Source organism: Acanthochromis polyacanthus, chromosome 5, assembly GCF_021347895.1.
Source record: "Acanthochromis polyacanthus isolate Apoly-LR-REF ecotype Palm Island chromosome 5, KAUST_Apoly_ChrSc, whole genome shotgun sequence".
Classification (NCBI taxonomy): Eukaryota; Metazoa; Chordata; class Actinopteri; family Pomacentridae; genus Acanthochromis; species Acanthochromis polyacanthus.
In genome coordinates, this window is record NC_067117.1 from 28,035,308 (window position 1) to 28,063,003 (window position 27,696).

Consider the following 27,696-nt stretch of genomic DNA (forward strand, 5'->3'; position numbering starts at 1 on the left):
TCTTTAACTGCTCTGTCACTTTTGTTGGCCTACTAAGGTCTTAAATCTTTATTAATTATTGTTTTCCAGACTCTGTTTCAGGTTAATCTGTGACTGTTTTTTAACTTAAGCTGCTAGCTGTTAGTGTAGCCTTAGCCACTGTGAGAGAAGCAAATTTCCTGGTTTGTGGCAACAGCTTGTGTTCAAGTTCAGGTTTTGCTGCTTGAGAGACATTTCTGAGACCACAAAGTGACAACAGACAGAGAGGAGGCTGCATCAGACCTAAAGTAGCAAACTTTATTGATCAAAAATCGGGCAGTAAAATCCAGACACTGGTAATCGAACTAATTGCAAATATTGCCCATGATAATCGGCAAGGCCAATAATCATTCTGTTGCTACAACCCGTTGCACTTCAGCGGCCCGCCCACGGGACGCTTTGAGATCTGCATAAGCATTTCCTTTAATGTCTGAAGCTGCAAACGCGATTATACAAACACTATACACCCATGGAAAGCTTAGATTCTCATGAATCCGCCGGTATAAACCACTTTCAGATGTGATTACCACAGCGGGTAATATAAACACATTTCTCCAACAAACAACAAATAATGTAAACAGCACAACTCACCTTTGAAGGCTCATAACTAGTCACAGATGAAAATATTCCACAAAAAACGGCCATAATCCAACCTTGGACATCCAGACAAAACAAGCCAGTAAAATATTTTGTCCAAAACATGTCTTGAAATCAGTAAACAATCCACAAATAGCTAGTTTTCGTGAACGTGCACCTCGCGCTGCGCGTCCCATATTTGGGATAGGCTACAGCACCCCCTGCAACCCTAGTGAGGATAAAGCGGTGTATAGAGAATGGATGGATGGATATTAGCGAACTTCAGTCAAAATTTCAGGCGGAATTGACTGCAGTGTTAACCTAAGGTTAACATGAAGCTCCATTAGTATCAGTGTTAGAAATCAAATGGATATCTTTTGAAGTTTTACTCTTTTTTAGTGCAAAATTCCCTCTATTGTTTTCTGTCCCAACACTGCAGGTAAGGAAACACATAGAAGGACTTAAAAAATACTGGAACTTTGGAAAATACACACTTTATCTACCAGAGGCTATGGAAACCTTCTGTTTTCTGAATGCATGCCAGCATGGTGGGGGTTCAGCAGTTGGGGCTTTGGGCTATTGATTAGAAGGTCGAGGGTTCAAGACCACCAAGGTACCACTGCTGTGCACCTGAGCAAAGCCCTTAACCCCATTTCCTTCACAGGTGCCTTAGTGTAATTAACCTCAGCTAACTGGGATCAATAGATTATATCTATATTACTATAAATGTATATTTTAAAAAATCAGTTAGAGCAAAACTAACCACAATGAATGAAAAACAAACATCATACCAAAACTTGTTTCAGCATTCAAATATGCACTGACCGGACTATTTGTGGATTTAACACCCTAAAAAAAAGCAATTGCAATTTCTTTGTTTTCCTTCCCCTCAGGGCTAATGGAGGGAGCCACCCAGGAGGGATGTGAAGCTCAGAAGGAGCCACAGACACGAGACCATGAAATGATTCCTGGGCAGCCGGACAACACCGACTGGAGGCCGAAGCAGAGCCAAGAACCTGAAGAGACAAACCACCAGTACTTGGAGGAGCAGGGCTGTAGTGGGGTGTTGGGAGAGGACAAGGACAGGGAGGTCAAGACCACTAAAGTGCCATCCCAGTGGGGCAAGACTGAGTCCAACAGCAGATACTCAGTTTTACCACATGTGACAAAGCCAGAGGTGAGATGCAGTCTATTCAATTGTAGGTCACTGGATGCATGTTTTCAGTGCAGTTACTTTATTTTTTGCCGTTTCAGTGTCTACAATACATATGTGATAGGTAGTTGCTAGAGGTACGGACCCGTACCCGTAGCCTGTGGCCTATGGATACGGCACTTTACATTTGCCAATCAGATACGCGAGATCTGGTCACGTGACTCCCGGTAGATGCTGGAGGTACGGACCGTAGCATCGGTACTACAGGTACGGACCCTAAACCTAACCCTAATCTTAACCTTTGTTAACAGTTTGCAGTGGTTAGCAGCTTCTTGACTCGCGAGACTCGCGTACAGGTCCGTATCTGTCTGGCAAATGGAAAGTGCCGTATCCGTAGGCCACAGGATACGGGTACGGGTACGGGTCCGTATCTGTAGACACTACCTATGTGATATTCTTATATGCATATGAAAAGTAAATCCTCAAGGGAAGTTGAAACTCTAAGTCTGGATGTCACATTGTAGTTTTAACTAGTCATGAGTACAGCTTTGATCTGCAACTGCTAATATCTTAGTCTGAAACATCCAATTATTGTTATAATTATAATATCTCAAAACGTATGGACTTAAAAAATCTGCTAAATTTGAGTTTGATTGTCAGGATTCTAATGAAGCTGCTTCACATTTCTGAAAGACAAAAACGAACTGTGGATATGTTGAATTAGTTTTCCTAAAGTGTTCAGTAAGCTATTCTTAGTGGCCAAAACACAATGGTGGATATCCTAAATTAGACTTGTGGTCAGTCATAAATGCTCTGTGGATATCAGGAAGTCAGTTTAATAAAGAATAAAACAGCGTAGTCATTGCAGATATATCCAAAAAGCAATTCTTAGAAGTCAAAATGTAACCAGGGATCATGGTTAATCACAACATCATTTCCATTCATCAAAATGTATTTTCTTAAATAGAATTTGAACTTAATCATTGTTAAAAATTCCTATGTATAGTATAGCCCCTGTAGACAGAGCAAGCAAACAACACTTTGCATTTGTACTACTTACGCATGGTGGTGAAAAGTACCTTTAGTCAAGTTTACATGAATTTGAAATGCGCTTTTTATTCTACTGCTTTTATCTGACAATTGCAGGAACTGTTTACATTTCAAGGTATATTTTATACTTTTCATTTGCATCCCTATTAGAGATGCAAACAGAGTATGGGTAAGTATCTGACAAGAAAAGATTTTTGTCCTTTTTTGTAACAGAACTTGGTTTTATTTCTTACATACCTTTTTCATTAACATCTCATAATCCCCCAAACTTACCTTGACACTTTTTAGAGGATTTCAAACAAACTTATGGTGTAATATATGATAACTTATAATATAAAGGCACCAAATACTTTTAATGTTTATGCTTTGAGTACATTTTTTGCTCATACATGTGTACATTTGCCTAGTACATACTTTTAAATAGTCCTTTTCTTTGTAAAAAAAAAAAAAAAAAAGAAAGTACTTTTTTATCTTAAATGATGGATTAATATTCTTTAAAAGAGGAGATGAGTATTTTTTCCACCTCTATTTAAGCATAAACTCTCTCCAAACCAAAGTTAGTGGACAAATCACACAAAAATAGCAAAATAAAACAACAAATAAACACAGAATGTACAGGCTTCTTTCCAGTCTAGCATTCCTTCTGAATATATTTTACTGTTTTAATTACCCTCTTAAGGTTTTCCACAGCTCCCTCACATTTTCATGCTGTTCTTGTTTAGGGATCGTGTGGAAGCAGGTTTCAGGCGTAAATGTTTTTGCCATCACACAGTAGTTTTTTCATTTTTCAAAAGGCATTTAACAAAAAGAATGATACAGCCAAGCCAAAACTTCTCTTCTTGTTTTTTTTCTCATGAAGTATTTACAGCATGATGAATCTAAAACCCCCCAGGATGTGTCACAACACCGAAGACAGTGGTGCAAGAAAAAGGAAAGGATTTACTCAACCTGACAAATACACTTAGCAAAAATGCATATTACAGAGCCACACATGGTGGAAAGTAGACGATGAGGATTAATTAGTCTTTTGCTGACACTGAAATACCAAAACTAAGCGACTGAGGGCAATTACGCTGGCAGAAGTCTGTTTTTATGAAAGAATTTCAGACTTTGGGGGGGATATAATTGTAAATAGTTGAAGAGCTGAGCTTGTAGAAACTGAATGTTCTCTTTCCCTCGGATTGTTTTATTATTATTCAAACTTCTGTGGCATTCGAGCAATGTAGGAAGCTAATTAGAAGACTCAGTGAAGAGAGGATGCTGTATTATCACAAAGATGTTAATATTCCTCCTCATATTCTTCTTTTATTAACAGGGAGAAGACAGAAAGGTCAAGGCGGATTCCTTTAAAAACTCCTGGTTATCCGAGCAGCATCTTCAGCATCTTTCCCAGACGCACTCAGGAATGTCTGAATACCCTCCACGGAGCTCGACAAATAACCTCAGTGTACCTGCCAGCAGCGCTCTGGCGAGTCTTTTCCATTCGCCACAGCCTCCCCTGGAAATGAACCACTTCTGTCTCTCACAACAGAGCTGGGAAAGCAGCAGCAGCAGCAGCAGCATCCACAACCAACAAACACAGCTTCAGTCATCAGAAAAAGATTTTGCAAGAACTGACCCTTATCTTCAACAATGTCAGACATTCTCAGACCAAACCAGCACTACTCTGTCTGTTCAGCATGGAAACAGCAGCAGCTTTTGTAATAAACTACCGTCATTAGATCACAAAGATCCAAATTTCCCACCTGATGTTGGATTACTATCCTCTAGCCAAGTTTCTCAAATGTGCAGAGCTGCTGCTGGATTTATGGGAGAAATGTCAAAGAACAACCAGAACACTGGGTTTCAAACGAAGCCTTTTACAGAACCTGAGGAGAGGCAGGACACTATAGAGTCACCGAATGACTACACCAGTAACAGCAGCAACTCTGGGAGACCCGACTTCACCAACAAATACCAGTCGATCTTCTTGACTGGTCCGCTTCATGGCTACCAGCCCGACTGTCTGACCGGTGCAGTGAGGCCTGTGCAGAGCTGCCAGGACTACACAGAAGACACCAGCAGCAGCGACGACGAAGGAAAACTCATAATAGAGCTTTGAGCAAAGGCTGAACATACCTACATGTGCTTTATTTGCTGTAGATATATATTTTGCAGAGGCACAGTTGCTCAGGAGGCAGAAATAAAAGCAGTGGTTGAGTTTACTGAGTGGACGGAGCACATGAAACTGAAAATATGTCTAAAAGTGAATAAGAAAATGGTTAAAATATGAAAATATTACATTGAAAAGTCACATAGTGCTGCATTCCTTTACAAAGTGTAAGTATAAGCAGAAAAAAAAACTCATCTTCTGCTGGTTAGACTGTCAGGAAACTCAGGATTGATATCTCCCACATGGCAAAACCACAGCTACTGGCACTTACAACCCAATAAAATCAAATTAAGACAAATCATCTTCTCATAGTAATGGAAAACAATACATCGGTTGTTACCAAACCACTGCACATATGTAACCTGATAAAAACAGCTAATTCAGGCCCGCTTTACATGTACCTGGGGTGACTGCACAGCTCGTAATGGGGATAGTCATCAGAGTGTAAACACTTGCAGTTTGGAGTAACTCAGGGTTTCAGCTTCATTCTCATTCTTCTGACAGTATAACACATGTAGGAACTTGCTCACAAACCTGTCATGCCCCCAACAAGCTCTCATCTGTTAGCCGCAAGTGTGCTAGTTTTACATTCCCTTCATCTTTTTGCTTCACTTCATGAGCACAGACATGAAAACTGCCTCTACTCCTGCTACAGAACTCTACATAATGTGTGAATATTATGAGTTGAGATAACTGGAGTTTTTCCTGCCATTTTTTTTAAACTTTTATTGTTGCAGCTGCTCTGTCAGCTCAGTGCAGCCCCAAAACAGCTCTTATGCTCTGAATTGTTGGTCTAAGTTTAAGTCTGTTTTCTGTTTAACCACATTCTTAAAGGCATTAGAGGACATTTAATTTCCTACGACTTTGAACGTAGCATGCGCATGCGCACATACAACCTCTCCCTCACCCCCCTCTAACCTCCCCCCTCTTAACATTTACGAAGAAACGCCCCCCTCCACAAACTTGCGTAGCACTCGTGAAGTTGCCTACAGCCGCAGTATAATACAATAATACATTTTACCAGTCCAGAAGGAATTTAGCAACCAAGGCATCTGTCTTTAGGTCCATTTGTTGCTTGAGCTGACGCCATCGCCCAAATGACTTGCCAATAATCACTTTTGTTTTTGCATTCTCGCGATCCAGTTGTCTTTTATTTTCTCTGACCTCAAAAAAATGACTTTCTTTTACGGCTGGGTCCCCCTGGATCTTCATCTGGACCCCCCCATGTCCAAGGTGTACGTAATCTACGTAACTAGGCCTGAGCCGGAAGATTTTTGATTGACAGGAAAGGGAGCAAACCAAACGCCTCGGTCCGAGCACGTTGATTGGCTGATGTTTTTCAGGTCCTGCCATGTCCACAGTTATTTTTTTAAATTTTTAACTCTTTTAGAAACCATACATACAAGTCCACTAAAGGTCAGTATATTCATTTTATGTGAATCAGACAAATTAAACAACAAAAACATCCTCCATAATGCCTTTGTGAATAAATACATTTGTACTGAACTGATTGGAATCGATTCGTACTTGATTTGGTGGCAAACCTGAAATCCCCACAACAAACCCAGTGGCTGTCTATGAACTTTTAAAAGAAATATTAAAACAGGCCATCAACTAAATAAGAAAAGGAAATCATGGAAAAGTATTAACATGTTGTTTTTTGTCTCTATAACCAACAATCATAAATTTCCAAAGCATGCATGCCAAAAACCCTCACTGTAAAAATAGTTCAAGGAGTTAATTAAAAACAAAAATAATAATTTCCGTATAAGTTGCAATCATTATTTTGATGGATTTTGACATAATAATGTTGCATCAACTTAATATTGTGTGTTATTTAAACTCTGTTTTAGTTGATTTAAAACCAAATTCAAGTTGAGGTAACTTAATAAAATTAGGTTGATACATTTTCTCTAACCTTAAGTTCAAGATTTCAAATCTGCTTCCTTAATATTGGAACAACTTTTAATTCATTTTTTTAAAAAAATATGCCAACTAATTATGATTTGAGTACATACAACTTAATAAACATTATAAATTCAATGGAACTTCTAGTTGGAATAGCTTAACTTTTAGAAATTAATCTGTTTGAAAGTTGTGTTTATGCTGGCAATCATTCAATAAGCGGTAATAAAAATACACTTTTAGATCGATGTAGTTTGCTGGTTAAACGCAATTTAATTAAAAGTTGTCATTACTCAAAAAATTGATGTAAACATATTTTTTTGGAGTGCAGGAAGCTTTGTGCTGCTTGTAGTCTGACAATTTGGTCATTTGGGAATCATTTGTGATCTCTAGAAATGGAAAAACAACATCAATATTTATTATGTTAACAGTAAATGAGCTCGCTTTAAAATACAATCATGTCCTTCCTGCCTTTTAAAAAAAAAAAACGGGAACATTGTGGCTCCTGCTGCTATTTACCTCAACCAATGAGATTATTTCTACTCCTAAAAATGTGGTTCACTTCCATTCTGCTGACAAACCCTTACATGCACACATATTTTGCCATAATTGGTCTACCTTCCCACAGTGACTCCCGCTCATAAATTGCACTCTGTAACCTTCCCACACAACACCTGTTTGTGTGAATCACAAACACATGCTGCCAGATAATGGTTAAGTGAATCTCTGCTGACAGTCAGATCACCCAGATGAAGCTGCTGTGGCTGGAGGGGGAATGACCCTTTTACCTGTCTGGCTTTTGCAGTGAGTCAGCAGCTCTGACAAGACAGCAGGAACAGGAAATGTGTGGATGCGTTGGATTTTTGTAGATAAATTCACAGCTATAGCTCACGCTGACTTGCCTGTCACTCCTCAAGTCCATTAAGTGATTAGAAAACCTTTCTGGGTCTGTCAGTGCATCTGTTCAGGCCTGTTTCCTGTATGATGAGCCAATAGCGTTTTCTGACACACAGGAAGGGAAAAGGCACAAAAACTTTGCTTGGTCGAGCTGATTTATTATTATTATGTTAGAAATATTATTATCTGTTTTGTGTTCTTTTTTGTAATTTTATATTCTTGCTACAGATTGCGTTCATGAGCATAACAGACTAAACAAAGGGATTCATCTCAAGTTTATTGCTCATTGTTTTCTGTTTTCAATGAGTTTCACATAAGAAGTCAATTAAACTTTACCCAAAAATCTTTTGTACTCTCTGATTATGTGTTTGTTCTTCAATTAAAATCCCAGAGCGGTGCCTTACAGTTGCTATAGCTACCATAAAGAGGCATTTTATCCTTTTTATTTACATTTACACTGTTATATTTAAGATCAACATATAGAAATGAAACCAATCAGACACACAGTTGTGATAATAACATATCAACAGATACATTACATTATACACGGTATTAAATTGTTGTTGTTTGGAGTTCATTACATTTTAGAAATTTATCCCACAAGGTTGCTCAGTGCCAGTTTAACCAAAAACACCAAGCTGAAATGCATTTACGCAGATGTTTCAAGTGGGTGAAACCCCTACATCTTGTTCCCATTGCGACTGAGTCTGGCAATTTACACCTCATGCACAACATTAGCATTTGTTTGTAATATGGTAGAAGTGATAATGTAACGGTTACTTAGTTCTTCCACCATTTTGACATAAAAGACGGCTGTAAATTCATCAGTATCACCCCCGCTACAGTAAAGACTTGTCATTCAGCAGGGTAGCAAATAGAAAGTAGAACTGAGTACTGAAATGGAGCCACAATCCAAAGACAAACAATTTTATGCCCTGGATTTGTTGAGTTTCTCTGTTTTTGATTTTGTAAAATCTTCATCTTACTATGTGAAGCGCTATGACAAAACATTTGTTGTGAAATGGCACTGAATTGAATTCATTGCTCCTTAACAATTGGCATAAAATGTAGCAGTAAAACCGCTGATAAACACTTCACAAAGGAGACACGTTGCTCCAGTACTGGTTGTTTTATACTATTTTCCCTTCTATAATAGATTTCAGTCTCTATGGATCACTTTTAAGTCTTTATGTGGCCTGGTCCCGCTACACAAGAACTCTTAACCCCTTCTGCTGGACCTACTCCCAAATCAGAGAGTAATAAAATATTCAGGGTCCAGATTTAAAACAACTGTGGAACAAGCTCCCCTTTAGAGTCAGAACAGTTCAGTCAGTTCAAAATGATCTTAAGGACTCATTCATTTCAATTAAATTTAAAGATGTTCTTTTGTTATGAATTGTGTGAAGCGCCTTGTAATTGTCTTTGAAGGTGCTACAGGATTTAAAACTTATTGTTGTTTTAAGAAAAAGTACCTCCTATCTTAAACACATCTGTAGTGGAGATTCAGCTCATGCTATTGGAATGTTCCCAGTTGGACAGCATTACAAAGAGACACGCGTGTCTCTGCTAGATATATGTCTGTCAGCAATGAAGAGAGTGAAAACAAAGATCCACACTGTGTGCAAAGAATTACAGGGCATTAAAAAAAAATGAAGAACCTACTATACACAGAAAAAGTTATTTTCTGCTAATGTTTTTTCTGAACTTTAGCACTGCTTTGATAGAAATTCTTCAGTCTGTAGATCCAAAATTAGCACCGTGGAGCACGACTGAATATACATCCCTACATAGCACTGCTGAAACACGGCCTAAAGATGGACATGCTGCTAGAGTGTCCACCTCATTCCTGTAGGCTTCCCTGCACCACCAGTAGGAAACCACATAAACTCTCATTTTAATGACTAAGACGTTACTGCACAGGTGAACAACCAAATACAACAAGCTGCTGTTGTATCTCATTTCCTCTGTGTATGATCAGTGCAGTGTGAACTGGCTGATGTTCAAACTCTGGTTGACATGACATTTAATTCTAGCTAATGAGAAATGTATTGATGTTATCTGATCTTGAGTCTCTGGATGTCCATCCATCTATTTTTTTCATGGTTTCAACAGGATAAACAGAGCATTCCAAATGTTCTTCTCCTCGGCAGTCTTGTCCAGTTCTTCCTGGGGGATCCCAAGGTGTTCCCAGGTCGGATGAGATGTGTGATCCCACCACTGAGTCCAAGGTATATACTGGGGTCAGCTCCCAGTTGGGCATTGCTGAGGAAACTTCAAGCCTGGGTTCGAACCTTGAGTAAGACAACAAACACACTGCTGAGTTGTTAATATTAGTTGCATTACTGAGAATGACATCATTACAATCAGGGAGAGACTTCACTCCTGTCTCCCCCAAAGAAGTACAATGATGGTGAACACAGTTAACATTATAACTGCTGGACAGTGGTGTGACTGTATAAATGTGTAAATTTGACATTAAGAGACTGCAATTTTTGCAAAATTTCCAAACCTCCCATTTGATACTCCAGTGCCTGTTCATGCCTGTTCAACTGAAGAATGTGAACTTTTCTTCAGATTAAACTCATGAAAATAGAAGGTGCGAAAGCTCTTGTGTCTGTCATTTCCTCTCAATTTTGTTGATCGCTCTGCTGTAGTAGCAAATATTCATATCCTGACCATAAGAAGACAAGTGTCTTGTGGTCAAATTGTGGTTTGCTTCATGCTTTGAATTCAGGCTGTTAAACCTGTATTATTATTATTATTATTATTATAATCATTATTATTATTATTATTATTGTTATTATTGCTTCCACACTTGATTGTATCTTTGACCCCAGAGGTATTTTTTTCCACTGACAGACCTGTACGTAATTAAACCACTTTAAATCTCTGCAGCTCTTCACTCTCCGTTTCCCTCTGAGATGAAAATTACTTTAATTGCTGCTCTTGAATTGCATCAGATTGGAGCATCTTTACTGGCAGAGCTAAACAGACTCTGGTTCATTTCAGTGTAAATACTGCCAGCTTCTGTCACAGCAACAGGTCAAAGTTTATTTTATATACTACCTGTCAATAAATATACATTGAAAGAAACCACATAGCTATTGAGGTTTTGATAGTGCAAAAATGCAAGTGTTGTATAGATACTGAAAAGGAGAATAGAAGGCTGTAATCACTTTTCGAGTCCACCAAAGAAAACCACAACTCTTACCTAACCTTGTGTGTTTTGGTCACCTAAACCTGACCAGATGCAGGATGTAGAACTAGGTCTATGCGTATATACTATATATTGATTTTTAAAATTTTTTAAAAGCACCCTATTGATCTTAAATTAGAATAGTTTGTATACTAACCTTTACTGTTAATTGTTGCTAACCTCCTTTTTTGTTATTTTATGTTGTATGTAAGCTGCTGAACACTTAAATTTCCCTCAGGATTAATAAAGTATCTATCTATCTATCTATCTATCTATCTATCTATCTATCTATCTATCTATCTATCTACTTTCACAGTCCTTTGTAAGTGTAGCATTCTTCTCTACCACTTCTCTACAATACGACATTTTCTTTTTCCAAAATGTGACTGACAAAACCAGTTCGTAAGCTTACAAATGGAACACAATTCAATCTTTGGGGTTAAACGGTATCTTAAAAAAATACGACATGTATTTAAGATACATTTTGTGACTTTTAAATACAAGCTCAGATGACTAAATACTATTTCAAATGTTGCTGAAATATGATACACGGTGCACATTATCTTACAAAGACAACTCCCTATATAAAAGTTTCTAAATAACATTTAAAATGAGAAGCTTGCTGGTTAACGTCCGCATGCTTGTCCTGAATGTGGCTACACATTTCTCTGGTTAAGCGGTTCTAAGCCAGTTTATTCCGACGCAGCCCTCAAACAACTTTATTTTCTCAAAACGCTGCCAAACCACATTGGTTTCATGAGATGTTGTCCCATTTTCCACTTTGTTGGTTTAGAACATCTTTAGCCCAGGGAGTGCTGCAAAACATCTTAGACACAAATGTTTACCAGTGTTGTACATGAGTGAAATATTAATTACTTTCATTACTGGTGCTTCTTTCAGTAGCAATGTTTTACTGTTTAGTCAACTAAGCGCTTGTTTCTGTCCTTCATTACAAAACATAACAAAGCAGTATAGCGAATTTGAAGACACCTCCACGGGCTAAAAACAACCATCACTCTTGGATTTTAAACTTTTCCCTTTGCAGAAACTACTTTCAACGGTGTTCACAGTCAGGAACTAATTGCTGTTAGTCATCTATGAAGATACTCCTGAAAAAAATGTATTTTTAAGCCTGGCACATGAATGAATGAGTTTCCATTTGTTTAACCCAGTATTGAGGATAAGATGTTTACATGGAACACATGAGCATTTTTCAAAGTTCCTACAAATGGGATATGTTTTAATTGAGAATTCCAGATGTCCAGACACAAAAAGCCATGCAACATCATGGTTACATGGTTTGTTTGTAGTAAGAACTTGAAGATGTTAAAATGGATGATTAGGCAGCATCCATTCAAACAGATAGAAATGTGAAAACATTTGGCATCAGCATCTGGTAAGCTCCTCTATTTTCTTTAGTGTGTTTGGTTTCTTCTTTATGTGTGAAAATTGTCTTTCAGCTCTGCCTTCTTTGTTGGTGCAGTTCGACCTCCTTCCAAGTCTTTATGGTAGTAACTCAGGTCCTGTCTGTTGGGCGACACCCGGATCATGTTCCCCATGCTACAAGCTATAATTCTGTCATCTTTATGTCTATGTTATAAATCTGAACATCTATTGCATGTCTGTCTGTGCTCATGTTTCTCCCATTTTGTTTCCATCTGCATCAGAGGGAGATTTAGTGAGCTCATAGGCGTTTCTAGCCCATTTTTGGGGGTGCTCAAGCACCCCTAAATTGAATCCCAGCACCCCTAAAGTTTGAGAGATTTTTTTTGAATTGCATGGCCTTTTTTAAACAAACCAGAAAAGTGTAAAAATCATGCAGTACTTGGTTGATATGTAATGTTTTAACAACAAAAATACAGCACTCCTCTCCCCCTATCTTGTCTCAAAAATGGTTTGATCCCGCCCAACTTGGGCTCTGAGCCTCTACCTGCAGAGCGAAGCGCTGCCTCCCACAGAAGCATATGTTCCGAACATTTGGCAGGGTGTCAGAGTGGTTTCAGGAAAGGCAGGAGCACTATGGATGCAGTGGTTAGATTAGAGTCGGAAATAAGGATGGCCCAGGTAAATAAAGAATCAGTCATAGCAGTGTTTATTGACATTGAGAAAGCTTATGACATGATGTGGAAGGAGGGGTTGCTGATAAAGATACACAACATGGGGATTGGTAGGAGAGTTTTCAATTGGGTGAAGGATTTTCTGTTTGGACGGAAAATACAGGTACGCATAGGGTCAGATTTGTCAAACCAGTACGCAGTGGGAAACGGTACACCACAAGGGAGTGTGATAAGCCCACTGCTCTTTATTATCATGATAAATGATGTATTTTTAAAAGTTCCAGTAGATATAGGGAGATGGCTCTTTGCGGATGATGGGGCATTATGGAAAAGAGGAAAGAACATGGAGCACGCAATAAAGAAAGTCCAAGGTGCAATTGACAAAGTGGTAGAGTGGGGGAATGAATGGGGGTGCAGGTTCTCAGTAGAGAAAACACAAACAATACTTTTCACTAGGAAAAGGATTGAGGAAGGGATGAAGTTGAGGATGTATGGGCACATGTTAGAAAGGGTTAAATCATTTAAATTTCTGGGTGTTTTGTTTGACGCACAGCTAACATGGGCAGAGCACATCAGGAGAGTTGAAGGAAAGTGTAAGCAGGTAATTAATGTAATGAGGTGTTTGACTGTAGGGAATGGGGAGCAAGCTGCTCAGCATTGAAGCGGTTATATGTAGCGCTGATAAGATCAGTGATTGATTATGGCAGTGTGGCATATGGTTCTGCTGTCAGGGTGGCTGTTGCCAGGCCTGGATAGTGCCTTTCCCTCATGTCCTTTTTAGGTGTTTCCTGTGGCAGGGTGACAGGTGATCGCCATCTCCTTCATCAGCGGGATCTGAGACAGGTGGCGCGCCTGCAACCGTGGCTGCATAAAGGGAGACACCACCCACCCTCCTTTGCTGGATCGTAATCAGTGCTCGTAGGGTTCACTGCCTGTGTTTTAAGATTCTGTTTGTGTCCTGTCATCTACTAACCGCTGCTGTCCTCCGTTCGCTACAGAATTGGACTATCTGGTCTGGCGACCACTCACCTGGCAGTCATTGCGCCGTCTTCCACCCGGCACGCCGTCCCCACCGGTTTCCAGTCCTGCTGTGACCCATCCCGAGCATCCCCCGTAAAGACGATCCATCCATCCTCTATACACCGCTTTATCCTCACGAGGGTCGCGGGGGGTGCTGGAGTCTATCCCAGCTGACTCGGGCGAAGGCAGGGGACACCCTGGACAGGTCGCCAGTCTGTCACAGGGCTACATATACAGGCAAACAATCACACTCACACCTACGGGCAATTTAGAGTTATCAATTAACCTCAGCATGTTTTTGGACTGTGGGAGGAAGCCGGAGTGCCCGGAGAAAACCCACGCATGCAGAGGGAGAACATGCAAACTCCATGCAGAAAGATCCCAGGCCCACCCCAGGATTTGAACCAGGGATCTTCTTGCTGCAAGGCGAAAGTGCTAACCACTACGCCGCTGAGCAGCCCCGTAAAGACTAGTATTGTCGTAATTGTAGTTTGGTCTGGTTGAGACCGTAACCGTAAAGGAGAGACCCGTAGCATTGCTCACGTAAGAGCAGCTGTTTGTTACTGATTTTGTCATAGTTTGGTCTGCTAGAGACCGCCGTAGTATTGGAGTGACTCGTAGTATTGCTCAGGAGGGAGCAGCTGTGTCTGATTGCCTGCTGGAAGCTAAGTGCGGCAATCGAGCCGCGGAGTATTGCAGAGGTTCCAGCTTTTGTTATACTGTTATTTCAACGCCAGTTAACGCTATAGTCTTTCAAGCCGTGTGCTTTCGCTTTCCTTTCCGTTTTTATTCATAGCCCGTTCTGTAGCTCTTTATTTTGGTTTGTGAATAAATTTTGGTGTTGCATTCATGTGAAGTCTGTTCATTCCCTGCACCTGAGCTCTCCCACGCATACCGTAACATCTGCATCTAAGTCCCTATTACGCAAACTGGATGTGATTCAAGTGCAGGCTCTGAGGGTTTGTAGTGGGGCAGTCAAAACATCACCGGTTCCTGCTCTACAGGTGGAAGTGGGAGAGATGCCTCTAGAAATTAGGAGAAGGCAGATAATCCCTAACTACTGGGCTAACTTGCAAGGGCACAGTCAGTCTCATCTGACAAATGGAGTTTTGCAGGGGTTCTGGGAGGGTGGAAGGAGTTGGAGGCAAAAGAAGCAAATAACATCGCAAAAGAATTTGGAATACTTAACCTCAAAGTTAGTCCTACGGTAGTCTATCCAGGTGTGGCCCCATGGATGCTAGTGTGGCCTGAGGTTGATTGGGGTCTATTAGAGGCTAAGAGGAGGGGAAAAGGCATGGTTGATTTGGTTGGTGAATTTAAGTGTCACATATTAACAAAGTACAGCAATTTTACTTGCATATACACAGATGGGGCAAAGCAACCTGAGACAGGGGTGACAGGATTCGGGGTAACAGTACCGGAAAGAGGAACTGGGATCAACAGAAGAACATCTAATAATCTTGCAGTATACACAGTGGAAATGGTGGTGTTTTGGTTGCACTACAGTGGGTGGAGAAGACTGGTCTAGGAAAGTCATTAGTGTGTTCAGACTCATCATCAGTGCTAGCAAGCCTCGGGTCTTTTCATTCAAACAGCCGTCAGGACATCCTATATTCAGCCCTTGAGTCACTAACAAGAATTGTTCACCAGGGGGGGTCAGGTAAAGTTTCTGTGGGTACCAGCACATGTAGGGGTGAGGGGGAATGAGAGGGCTGATGATCTGGCCAAGAGAGCTTTACTGAAAAGGGAAGTAGAAATGCAGCTGAGGATCAGCAAGAAAGAAATCAAAAGTATTATCTGGGAAAAAAAGCAACTCAGTGTGGCAAGAAAGGTGGGATGGAGAGAAGAAAGGGAGGCACCTGTATCAGGTACAAAAGAGTGTCAGAGGTGGGAGGGTGAGTAGTGGACACAGGAGGGAGGAGTGTGATGACCAGGTTAAGGTTGGGGCATAGTGTACTAAATAAAACACTGAAACTGATTGGGAGGCACCAGACAGGTTTATGTGAGGGTTGTCAGGAGGATGAAGAGTCAGTAGAACATGTCGTTCTGAGGTGTAGAAGATATGAGGTGCAGAGAGGGGAGCTGATGGATAGGATAAAGGAGTTAGGGGTGCAGGAATTTACACTGAAAGAGTTGCTAAGTATGGAAGAGAGGGCACAGGTTAGGACACTAATGGATTTTTTTAAAGGGGACCGGGGTTTATAATAGAATATGATGGTTATGTAGGGATAATGATAGGAATAAGGGGTTGTAGTTGGCTTGGGTGTGGAGAGTGCAAGTTAGAGTTTTTTGGTTTTTGTTTGGTCTTTGTAGTGTGCGTGTGTGTTTGTAGATATGATAGTTTGAACTAGGTCGGGTAAAGTCTGTAAGTCTACTGTCTGGTCCACACTCCGGAACAGAAGGTGGCGGTAATGCACCAAGAAGCTGGATGCCAACTGCCGTAAAACAAGAAGAAGAAGAAGCAGCAGCACATGTTCCGTAGTAGTGTAAGTACCTGGTTTAAATCAGGATACGTGGCACAATTCTTAACTTCTACCATTCAATAACAACACATTATTATCATTACAAGTCCTTGTTTATGCTGCATTTAATCACAAGTCACTGTTTATGTTGTTAGGAGTTAGCTGACATTTTCTCTAGCTAGCAAACGTTACAGGTGGTCAGTGTCTGAACTGGACTGAGAGAAGCTAGCTGTTGTGTCAGTGCATGTGTTAATATTAAAGCCAAGGTGCTACTGACTAGCTAACTGACTGGATGCCCATGTGTAAGATCAAATGGTTTATCTATCATGAGTAATGTTGTAAGTTGGATCAATGTATCAGTGTTTACATCTTTTATTAGATATAAAATGCATTGTTTGGTTATTTGCCTTTAGGCTTGTCAGGAATGGTGGTGATAGAACCCAGGCGCAGATACCAACAGGCAGGCAACAGGTGTAGTGGTGAAAATAGGGTTTATTGAACAAAAAACAACCTCCAAAAGGCAGCGAAACAACACAAGGGACACGTACTCACAAAACAGAGCAAATCCTTTTCAGGGAGGAACCAGCTTAGGCAAGTCCAAAAGTGTCAAGTCCAAAAAAGGGGTGAGTCCATAAAAGAAAAACCAAGGTAGTCCAAAAGGGGAAAATCTTCTAAAATCCAGAGTAGGGGGAAAACCAGAAGGCGAAAGGGGTAAACCATGTATGCGACGGTCTGTACTGTGACGCTCCCACACACAAAGAAGGGAGCAGAGGATATTTAAACTGAAAGGGAAGGCAGGTGAATAGTGTTTGCTGATTGCTCCACAGCTGAGTTTCATAGCACAATTAGCTGTCCTGCAGCAGGCGATCAGCTGGGAGCGAGAGAGGGAGACAGGGAAACAAAAACCAGGCAGGAGCTGCAAAAGCATCCAGCCAGAGGCAAGAAACAAAAACCAGTCAGGAGCCGGACGGCTTCCTGACAAGGCTGACAGCACAAAGAGAGAGAGGATGTTATTTATTTGTATTCTTATTGGTATTTTTTCATATTTATGTAATTTTTCATCTAGTTGAATGCAATCTATTTATGTATGATTGTCAGTCCAAAGAGGGAGAAGAAAAAGGGGGAGGAGAGGAGAGAGTGCAAGGTCAGGAATAACCAGGTAAGAACACAAACAGAAACTCGAGGCATGCACAACAGCACCTGTTAAGATGACAAAGAAGAACATTCCATTCACGATATAATTTTACATATATGTCATGGAAGTTATGTGTTCTCCCCACAGTAAATGCTTTCCAGAAGCACACTTAACAGATATCAGTGGACTTCATTCTAAACAGAACATCTTCATTACATTTTCCTAATTATCTATATGCTTTACTATTTGCTTAATTTCACTATACAAGGAGGAGAAGATCAGGGAGATGCTCTGGGAGATGAGAGAGAACAGACCAGGGAAAGAGACGCTGTGCATCGCTTTTCAAATAAAAGTCAAAAATTAAGTCCAAGGTCCATATTTGGTGTTTTTGGTACTCAGTATAGGGGGCAAGTTTACTCCACAAACATACATGCTGTTTATGTGTATGTTAAGGAGCTGCTGCATCTAAATTAGTCACTTTTCCCAGAAATGAGGGTTGTGATAGGTTTCTTTTAAGATTCCGGAGCATTCCTCCTTTGCTGTGACTCAGCATTTAAATACCCTTTATCAGATTGCATGGTTTAGTCACAGACTTTTTCAAAAATGTTATGCTTTTCTTTGACAAATGTGGGAATGAAATTGCGTTAAAATGTATAAAACAGTGAAACTTATCTTGCCTGGCCAGGCACCTCTGGGTGCTCAGCACCCCTAAATCTCTGATCCTAGAATCGCCCCTGCAACAGATGCAATATTTGCTTTGAGGATGTTGATAGAGAAGTACAGAGAAGGTCAGAAGGAGCTGCATTGTGTCTTTGTAGATCTGGAGAAAGCTTATGACAGGGTGCCCAGAGAGGAACTGTGGTTTTGTATGAGGAAGTATGGAGTGGCAGAGAAGTATGTTAGAGTGGTGCAGGACATGTATGAGGACTGTAAGATAGTGTTGAGGTGTGCTGTAGGTGTGACAGAGGAGTTCAAAGTGGAGGTGGGACTACATCAGGGATCAGCTCTGAGCCCTTTCTTGTTTGCTATGGTGATGGACAGGATGACAGACGAGGTTAGACAGGAGTCTCCATGGACTATGATGTTTGCAGATGACATTGTGATCTGTAGTGAGAGCAGGGAACAGGTGGAGGAGAAGCTAGAGGTGTGGAGGTTTGCCCTGGAAAGGAGAGGAATGAAGGTTAGCCGCAGCAAGACGGAGTATCTGTGTGTGAATGAGAGGAACCCAAGTGGAAGAGTGAGGTTACAGGGAGAAGAGATCAAGAAGGTGGAGGATTTTAAGTACTTAGGGTCAACAGTCCAGAGCAATGGAGAGTGTGGAAAAGAGGTGAAGAAGCGTGTACAGGCAGGCTGGAACGGCTGGAGAAAAGTGTCAGGTGTGATTTGTGATAGAAGAGTTTCAGCTAAAATGAAAGGAAAGGTTTACAAAACTGTGGTGAGACCAGCCATGTTGTTTGGTCTGGAGACAGTGTCCCTGAGGAAAAGACAGGAGCCAGAGCTGGAGGTAGCAGAACTGAAGATGCTGAGGTTCTCTTTGGGAGAGACCAGGATGGATAGGATCAGGAATGAGTACATCAGAGGGACAGCACATGTTAGAGACTTTGGAGATAAAGTCAGAGAGGCCAGACTGAGATGGTTCGGACATGTCCAGAGGAGAGAGAGTGAATATATTGGTAGAAGGATGCTGAGTTTCCCACTGCCAGGCAGGAGGCCTAGAGGAAAACCAAAGAGGAGGTTTATGGATGTGGTTAAAGAGGACATGAAAGTAGTTGGTGTGGGAGAAGAAGATGCAGAAGACAGGGTTAGATGGAGGCAATTGATTCGCTGTGGCGACCCCTGAAGGGAAAAGCCGAAAGGAAAAGAAGAAGAAGTACTTTCATTATTATTCATAGGTGCATGAGACACCGATTGGTCGGGTGATTCTGCGGAATTCTGGGCAGGGGAGGATGCGGTTGGCGGAGAATTCTGGAGAAATGTGGAGACGCAGCACTGTGATTTGACGAACGTAAAGCAGCCGGACAGTCCCGAGGTAGAGCCACCCACTCAGATACTAATTCTTCCTTTTTTTGAGCACTTATTATCTATTTTTTTTTGTCGTTTTCGAGTTTTTTTTTAAACTTGAGTCTCATCTCGACCGTTTTTCTCAGAAAGTTGGACTTCAGCCTTTGTGCTGGAGGGTTGAACCCTCAGTTCCAAGACTTTCCAAAGCCTCCAGACCTCCCGAGTCCTCAGGACCTGAGCTTTCACACAGTCTGAGGCAGTGGTGTCGTCTACGTGATACGCAGGTATACGCCGTATACTCACTAGAAAAGGTCCCGAATTTCCGTATACCCACTTAAAAATGCGCAAAGATACATATACCCAGGGGTGTAAACACGCAGGTATACGCCTTATACTCACTAGAAAAGGTCCCGAGTTTCCATATAACCACTTAAAAATGTGCAAACTTATGTATCACTATGTTTTTTGACATAACATTCGCTTTCCCGTTCAAAAATTCGTCTTCTCTGTGTCAGGAAGCAGTGAAGTTGTATGGGACGTCGGAAGGTGTCTGGTTGAGAACAGGGCTCAGGCGGATCCGGACCCAGACGCCGTCTCTACAGGTGTAAATTTGACAGGTTGCTTCTATTTTACCAGTGCAGCTTTCCAGTGTTTATCATTGGTCTATCAGCTCAGAAACACACAGACCAATTGTGTAAGAGTTCAGGCATCCCACGTGATGCTATTCAGCCAATGACGTCGATACATTGCATCGCAGCTCTGCCTTCAAAAACCAGTTGAGAGGTGAGGGACAGAGAGGAGGACAGTAGTGATGGAGGTTCGGCTTTGGTTTAGGAGGCCGGAGTATACCCACTAGAAAAAAAATAGACTACACCACTGGTCTGAGGGATGAAATTTTCTAAATCCCACAGTAGACCTCTGTTAGATTTAACTTTCAGACAGTCCAAGGACTGATATCTTCAAAGTTCCTGAGTAATTCACTGTTAATTTGAACTTTGTGGTTAACAGAAGCCTTAAAACTTGTGACCATGAGTCTTGCTTTCACATTTAAACCATCGATCTGAGTTCTTCTCAGACTTTCACCTGTGGGTTCTTTAGAAATCCTGAACAAACTTTGATTTTCTTCACTGAACAGTAAAGTTTGTGGAGATCAGAAGGTAACATTAGTTTGATCGATGCCTTCAACTACTAGTAGACTTTATCTGGAAAGCAGTTTTTTAAAATTAATTCTTAGTGAATCTGTCCACAATAAAACCAAGAACATAGAAAGAGGAAATGTTTGAAGAAACAACTTGATGTTTTCATTTCAGACTAGAAAGTGCTTTAAGATCTTTATTTGTTTTTGCTCTGTTTGATCGTTTTATTGTCTCTTCTGTTTAATTTGATCTTCTAAAGTCTAACTGGTGTCTTTTCAAATGTTTAGTCTTTAGTTTGATTCGTCTTAAATGTTTAATTTTGCTCTTTTCTCACTTTTATTCTTTTCTAAGGACTGATTTGATTTTGAAATGTTTTCTCTTTTTAATGTTTAATTGTTGTTTTTTTAAATGTTTTATCGGCTTGTTTGAAAAATTTCCTTTTCTTTCCCAATGTTTAATTTTTAGATTAAATCTTTAAGGCTTTTCTTTTTAAAGAAATGTGTCTGACCAAAAACCTCTAAAGACTCACTACAGCCAAGATAAAGACACAACTCAGCTGCACCAAATCCACTAATCATTGCACACATTAGCACCATGTGCTAACTGTGGCTAAAGAACCACATTTACCAAGACAACTATCCAGTAAAAAGCCCTAAAACACACCAAGAAACATATTAAAGAGGATTTTACTGCTGGAAGCTGCAAGCCAACGCCTAAAAAAACAAACTAAAGCAACAGAACCAAACCCGGTTCAGTGAAGAGAAGCAGAGGAAATGTTTGACTGCAGACATAAAGTAGGAAGACACTGGGCTGCTCAGGTGTTCCTGATAACACCAAGCAGCCACCTGGACAGCCAATAGGAACACAGCTTACTGGATGTCCAGAGGGCTGGGTTAGTAAAGGAAATTGAATTTAAAGTTGAAGCAGAAAATTAATAAAGAAAGTTGAAAACCACCTTCTGATACCTGAAATCTCTGAGTTTTCACACAAAGAACGCCTGAACATGTCAAACTGGTTAGAACCATAGACTGTATATAAAGATGGACGTAGCATCTGGCTCCAGAATTGAAGCCAACCTGGAAGTGTCAAAAACTTGCAATATCATGCCGTCCGCTAGGGTTGGCTCCAAAAAGCTTTTTCTCCATAGACCCCAATTCATTTTTGGAAAAAATAAAATTTGATAGAGTGATTTTCTGCAGCTCATGATTTTTTTCCCGTTAGTTTTCATGGTCAAAATGAGAGATCAGGTGGCCGATCTTAAAATAAATCAATACTGAATTTTAAATAAATCGTTAAAGTTGGCCGAGCCAGGGGGCGTGGCTGTACTTGATAGACAGCAACAGAAGCCTCTGCGGTAAAATGTGGGCGGGATAAGAGAGTCCTCAGCCAATCCTGCCCCTAGTTGCTCTCCGGTCCAGTTTGTTTAATGACGCTTTTTACGTCACTGGCTCCAAAAAATCCAAAACAGTGACCAGGAAGTAGCAAAATACGGGCTAGAACCATCATTGTAAAAATGTCACAGTATGGTGTGTTGCTCAAAAACATTATGACCTGATTGTCTAGGGTCGCAGAGGAACAACACAAAAACAGGACAAACACTGGTTTCCAGGAGGTTAGACGGCTATTTATTTGACTAAGTTTACAACAACACAACATGTGAGCAGAAAAATCACAAAGCTTGTCTTTAGTTCAGCTGAAAATATTAGTTTTTGTCTCTTTTATTGACCAAACTTTTCAGGAAGTAGATGAAGAATAATTTAAAGCTCTCATGTAGAAGTCCAACTTATTTTGGATCCTTGTGGAGAGTTTAATCTTAGAGTTTGTAAAGCTGTTGAGTTTTTAGAGTCACATGGATTGTTGACTCCTGAAATAAAATCACAGTTGTGGATTTATGTCATTTAGTCTGGACTGAACAAATAACAGCAGCATAAATCTCAAATGTCATTATGAGGAGTCTGGAATGAGGTTTCTCACATGATAATGATCAAAACATGATTTAGGTTGGTTTAAAGGAATATCCCACCTTAAATCTTTGAATGTTGACCTAAAAGGTTGGTTTCAGGAAGTACTCCACCTACAAGGTTCTCACACATCAACCTTGAAGGAACATTCCACCAAAAATCCCTGGACATGCACTTAAAATGTTGGTTTAACCGAGTATTCCATCCAAAATCCTCAAAGATATCTGAGGGGCTGGTTAAAAGGAATATTCCACCTAAAACCTCAAATATAGACCTGAAAGAGTGGCTTAGAAAATATCCTTCAATGTAGACTAAAAAAGTTTGTATGAAGGAATATTCCATCTGATATGTAGACCTGAGAAGTTGGTTTGGAAGAATATACCATCCTAAACATCCTTAAATGTAGACTAAAAGATGGTTTGGAAGAAAAAATCCACCTAAAATCCTCCAATGTAGACCTAAAAGGTGAGTTTAATGGTATATTCCACCTAAAATTCACTAAAATTCACTACTGTAGACCGTGTTTCCGCTGATGAAGAAATCAAATACGATGCCAAAAGCACCTTTCGTATTTTTGTTTTCACATGGCACATTAGCACAGCACAGGTTTAGGGTGACACTAAAAATGCCTCAAAATGTGGCGTTGAATCCGAGTTTGAAAACAGAAACTGTTGCTGGGGGGGAAGCCATCAATCAAATTTTGGATTGTAAAAAGTAGATTTAAGCCAAGAACTAAAGTAAGGAGACAGAGAAATGTTGTGACAGCTACTCACAGCCATTTGATTTGTGAGTGGGTGGCACACCGCCACTGTGGTTAGCACTGTTGCCTCATAGCCAGACCAGTCTGGGATTGGATCTGTGTGTGGGTTTTTCTCCCACAGTTGAAAGACATGTTGGTTACTTGAATTGGAAGCTCCATGTTTCCTGTAGGTGTAAGCGTGAAGTTGTTCTATATGTGCTAGCCTCAGAAAAGACACCTTGTCCAGGGAGAAAGCTGCTTCTGCTCTGCATGCATACTGGGACTGGCTCCAACAATTTAAGGACCCGAACAGAACAAACAAGAATAAACAAGCTGGGAAATACATGATCAGAATGGTTATGTAGAGCTGCAATTACCTCCTTCAGATTGTTTAGGGCAGGGGTGTCAAACTAATTTTGGTCCAGGGGCCGCATACGGCCTAATTTGATCTCAAAGGGGCCGGACCAGTAAACTTATAGCATAATTACCGAGAAGTAACAATAAGTCTTAAGTTTTTCCAGTGTTTTAGTGCAAAGGAGAACAAGTATATTAGAAAAATCTTTATATGTAATGAACTGTCCTTTTAAAAATTATATTAGAAAGAACCACAGATTAAAGTAAGTGCAATTTCAACAACACTATGACTCAGTCTAACATTTATTTGTGTGCATTATGCATTACAACTGATCACAGTGATTGTACAATGACACAACATATTTAGTCGCAGGTATGTGTAACTTAAAAACATAGTCCTGGAATTTAAAAAAAAAAATCTAACTTAAGACAGAAATTTTTTGAAGTCCTTTTCCCACATCTGGAAAGTAATTGTGAACACCTAAATTAACTCTGCACACCTTTAAATCTTCAGTAGCAGCTATTTTATACAGACAGTTAAGAAAGTAAAGTTGTCACCTGCCTTGTTTATGTATAAAATGTATATATAAAATATACATAAAAAACTACGTACATAACATGGATTCATCCATTAGAAATAATTTTCCACTGAACCAAACACTTCTGTAGTGAATCTGAAGACCAACACTGAATTTCACAGTATTTACTGCAGCAAGTTTTCGTTTAGCAGATTCTTTTTTCCCGAGAGCAACAATGTTTAAAGCAGCATTTTACAGGATTTATTCTTGCTTCGTATTTGCTCCTGAAACTTGACATCTTTTAGCCTGCACAAGTGCATCAGTATCAGGCGTCATGTCCTGAGCAGCAGCCAGCTTCAGCATCTCAGTTCAGTGCTTATGTGTGAGCTTTGTGTGCAGTTTTGTTTTATTAATGTTCATTACTGAGAAAACTTGAGCACAAAGATAGGTCGTCCCAAACGTGCACAACATTTTTGCAGCCAGTGCTGTTAATTTAGGGTAGCCTGGAAGGAGATGCTGATCAAATGTTTCCAAACCCACAGAGACAAATCTGCCCTTCAGTTCTACATCACACTGAAAATCCATTATTTGAAGTTGCATGTCAGAGGGCACATCAGAAGCTTCGACTGTGAAGGGTGAGCGGAAAAAACTGCGAATTCCATCTCGAGTTCGCTAAAGACCTGAAATCGTTTCTCAAACTCTCACAGCAATCCCGTAATCTTGTCTTTGTACTGGCTCATGTCAGCATTGATGCTGGCTGCGCATACATCTCTTAAACAGGGGAATGAGCAGCGTCACCGCTTGCAAGCTGCGTCTCTCACAATGCGAGCTTCAACTTGAATGCACGTATGCTCTCATAACACTGGGTGATCATTTTTTTTGCGCCCTTGTAACATTTTGCTCAGATTATCAAAGTGCTCTGTAACATCAACTATAAATGCAAGGTCCCGCAGCCATTGTGGGCTTTGTAATTCCACAACAGGTTTACCTTTTTTCTCCGTGAACTGTCCGATGTCCCACGAAGATCAAAGAAGCACTTTAGCACAGCGCCTCGGCTTAGCCACCTTACTTCAGTGTGGTACGGTAAATAGAAAAACATTCTAATCACCCACTGGACAGCTTTTTTGATTGTCACATTATTAGCAACTTTGCTACAAATGTTTCATCCCTCATAGTGACTAACCAATGACTGGTGCTAAGCTGAAAATAACTCTAATGTTATTCATCACATCTGGAGCTGACTATAAGCAGGATCTGACTCACAAATAATGATAAGAGTCTGAATAAAGCCGATTACTATATATGGAGGATGTTGAAACTGAATCACTAACACCTGTTATTGGGTGTAAAAAAAAAAAAAAAAAGCTTGAGTGTCTGTCTGCTAGTTACTGTAACATAGTGCTGAAAGTCATGGCATTTATTTCAGCTTGTAATCATGAACAAAAATCTGAAAGATCATCTCTCATGAAACATCTCTCCCACATATTTCCACTTTTTCCACATCTGAGACTTCAAGCAGCAGACTCAAATGTTTCTCTTTTGTTTAACCATATTAAAATTGATTTTTGTTTTTAAATTGTGTATTCCAAAATCATAGACTGTGGTGTTGAGATCAACATGCTACACTATGAACTAAGATGTAAAATTTAAGTGGGATTGTAAAAACCATTGTGAGAAGATATGAGGACACATAAAAAAAAGGATAACAGTGTCATCAAACTGACATATCACCTTGTAGATACAACAGGGAAACTATAACTAGCAGGTTTTGTTCCAGTTGTAAGAAAACTTCATGCAAAGTCACACTAGTGTTTGTAGCAATACAGACTGCAGGCAGGCTGAACCTCCAACCTTTAGATTACCAGCCCAAAGCTTTTAACCAGGGAGCTACACTTGGTCATATTGGTGCAAGTGAGTCCCTCAAGTTGAAACTGTTGGCTCTCCTCCTGCTTATAAACCGATCAAGAGTGACCTCCCACATTGCATTTGAAGTAGAAAATTTGTAAGGTCTTCACCTTTCTATGTTAAGTGCTATGAGGTGACACGTGTTGTGAATTGGGCCTATATAAGTAAAACTGAATTGAGAATTGAATTGCATTAAATCATTATACATGTACTGTAACTGCAGTGGCTGCTATTGTTGTAGAGGTTTTGGTTTCTAAAAAAACAAATCAGTCTTTCAGTCATGGGGTTTTCCAATTTCAAATGATGTAAAACCCAGGTCAATGCTATTCAAAATAGTTGACCAATCATGGCACAAAGTGAGTGTGAATGTCAGGTCAGTGATTTCAGAAAATTACAGAAATGACTGGACATAGACCCCCACAGTTTGGAAGGAGTAGAAAACCTGTTCTAAGGTCATGTTTTGCTTTTTCAACAAGGATGTTGAAGGAAGCCACTGTGTTGTGGACAATAACTGCCGTCACTCTCGATAAAACTGTTGCTGTGGGTTTGTCACTACTTTCTCACATTAAAAATTGAGGTTTATGTTTTGATGGAAGTTTTACATTTATTTCACTTTAACAAGAACACTTTACAGCATATCACAGTCCAACTAAGTGAAACCGGGTATTGAGGTATTCAATTGAGGTATTCAGCTGTGATCTGTATCCAGGTATCTGCAGGAGGAAAACCACACGTTAATGCAAAGTTTTTGAGGGGCACCACATTTACATCAGTATTGAATCTCAGACAGGTAGAAATGCCGTCCAGACACAGATTGCTGATGCTCATACTGAGTGTAAATGAGTGTCACTAAGGTAATACTTACCTTTAGACTTTTACCAATGTTATTCCCAATGACTGATATGACTCATTTATAAAAGTTCACAGGTCTTGTCTCTTACAGCCATCTTGCTAAATATTTCAGGATATTGTTTTTGGATACCTTCCATGTCTCAGCAAGACCAATCCTGTGATGAATACCTTGATACTTAGTAACCTATCAGTGTGTCTGTATGAGCCTTAGCAATGCTACAGATTCTATCCCACTGCAGTGTTTTTCCATAGCTTTTTGGTTCATTCTGCTGTGGTGACAGGTGTGGAGATGACAGAAGTCAGAACAGAGTGAAATAATGTCATTTTTAGCCTTATGTGCAACAAATTTTACCCATTTATTCAGCGTAGGCACTGCCCCTAAATCCTAATACACAATGTCCCTAAAAGTCCCGTTTGGTCATTAGAAGTGTAAATTTTACTTTGTAATCTGGTCCTGACTGATAAGTTTGGTCAAGACCACACAGGTTGTTTCTACTGATTCTACAGAGTCGATGGACAAGTGCTAGAAAGCTCTGATAGGCCTTAAAGTGTTTTGGATTATTTGTGCTATGGATTTATGTGGAACAGCGGCTGTAAGTGCAGGCGATG

The 27,696-nt window shown here is 40.2% G+C and overlaps 1 protein-coding gene across 2 annotated transcripts in view; it reads left to right on the plus strand.

Annotated features, from left to right (window-relative positions):
- The window catches only part of znf831 (zinc finger protein 831), a 16,196-nt gene extending 8,100 nt beyond the window's left edge, over positions 1-8,096 (plus strand). For both annotated transcript variants that reach the window (XM_051948448.1, XM_022200888.2), the window contains exons 3-4: positions 1,488-1,771; positions 4,113-8,096. In XM_051948448.1, the coding sequence (XP_051804408.1) occupies positions 1,488-1,771; positions 4,113-4,898 (1,070 nt within the window). In that variant the 3' untranslated portion in view covers positions 4,899-8,096. The remainder of the gene's footprint in view (positions 1-1,487; positions 1,772-4,112) is intronic.
- Positions 8,097-27,696: the final 19,600 nt, after the last annotated feature.